The sequence below is a fragment of the Eimeria mitis genome, genomic scaffold (genome assembly GCF_000499745.2).
Source record: "Eimeria mitis Houghton genomic scaffold, Emh_scaff5213, whole genome shotgun sequence".
Lineage (NCBI taxonomy): Eukaryota > Apicomplexa > Conoidasida > Eucoccidiorida > Eimeriidae > Eimeria > Eimeria mitis.
Genome location: NW_013573505.1, coordinates 2,043 through 2,704, shown reverse-complemented (window position 1 = coordinate 2,704; position 662 = coordinate 2,043). Strand labels below are relative to the sequence as shown.

General features: G+C 54.7%; 1 protein-coding gene across 1 annotated transcript in view; it reads right to left on the bottom strand.

Annotated features, from left to right (window-relative positions):
* EMH_0080550 (uncharacterized protein) overlaps positions 1 to 662 on the bottom strand; it is a gene marked incomplete at both ends in the record, with an annotated part of 2,701 nt that overhangs the window by 104 nt on the left and 1,935 nt on the right. Inside the window, 2 exons of the mRNA XM_013500276.1 lie at positions 3 to 351; positions 495 to 662. Of these exons, the coding sequence (XP_013355730.1) occupies positions 3 to 351; positions 495 to 662 (517 nt within the window). The remainder of the gene's footprint in view (positions 1 to 2; positions 352 to 494) is intronic.

The following is a 662-nucleotide window of genomic DNA, read 5'->3' as shown; positions in this document are numbered from 1 at the left end:
TATTGCTACAGCTACTGCTGCTTTTACAGCTGCTGCTTCTGCTGCTGTTGCCACTACTATTGCTGCTGTTGCTGCTCCGTTGCAGCAGCAGCAGCAGCTGCTGCTGCAGCTGCTGCTGCTCCGTTGCAGCAGCAGCAGCAGCTGCTGCTGCAGCTGCTGCTGCTCCTGCTGCAGCTGCAGCTGCTGCTGCTGCAGCTGCTGCTGCTGCTGCTGCAGCTGCTGCTGCTCCTGCTGCAGCTGCTGCAGCAGCAGCTGCTGCTGCTGTTATATATCTAAAGCAGCATTCCACCAGGGGTGCCGCAGCACCTGGTCTAGCAGCAGCCGCTTCTCTGGGTCTTCGTCGATGCAGCCCTGCATGCAGCAGCAGAAGCAAACACAGCATCCATAGAGAAACACTATCAGATATATGCAGTGGTACCAGTGCTGCTGCTGCTGTTGCTGCTGCAGTTGCTGCTGCTGCTTCTGCTGCTGCTGCTGCTGCAGCAAAAGCTAACATTTAATATATTTTGTTGCAGCATCAATCGTTCTTTCTTTCGGTGTAACTTCTGCTGCTGCAACTGCTGCTGCTACAACTGCTGCTGCTGCTCTTGCACATACTGCTGCTGCTGCTGCTGCTGCTGCTGCTGCTGCTGCTGCTAGAATATAAATGTGTATAGGAGGAT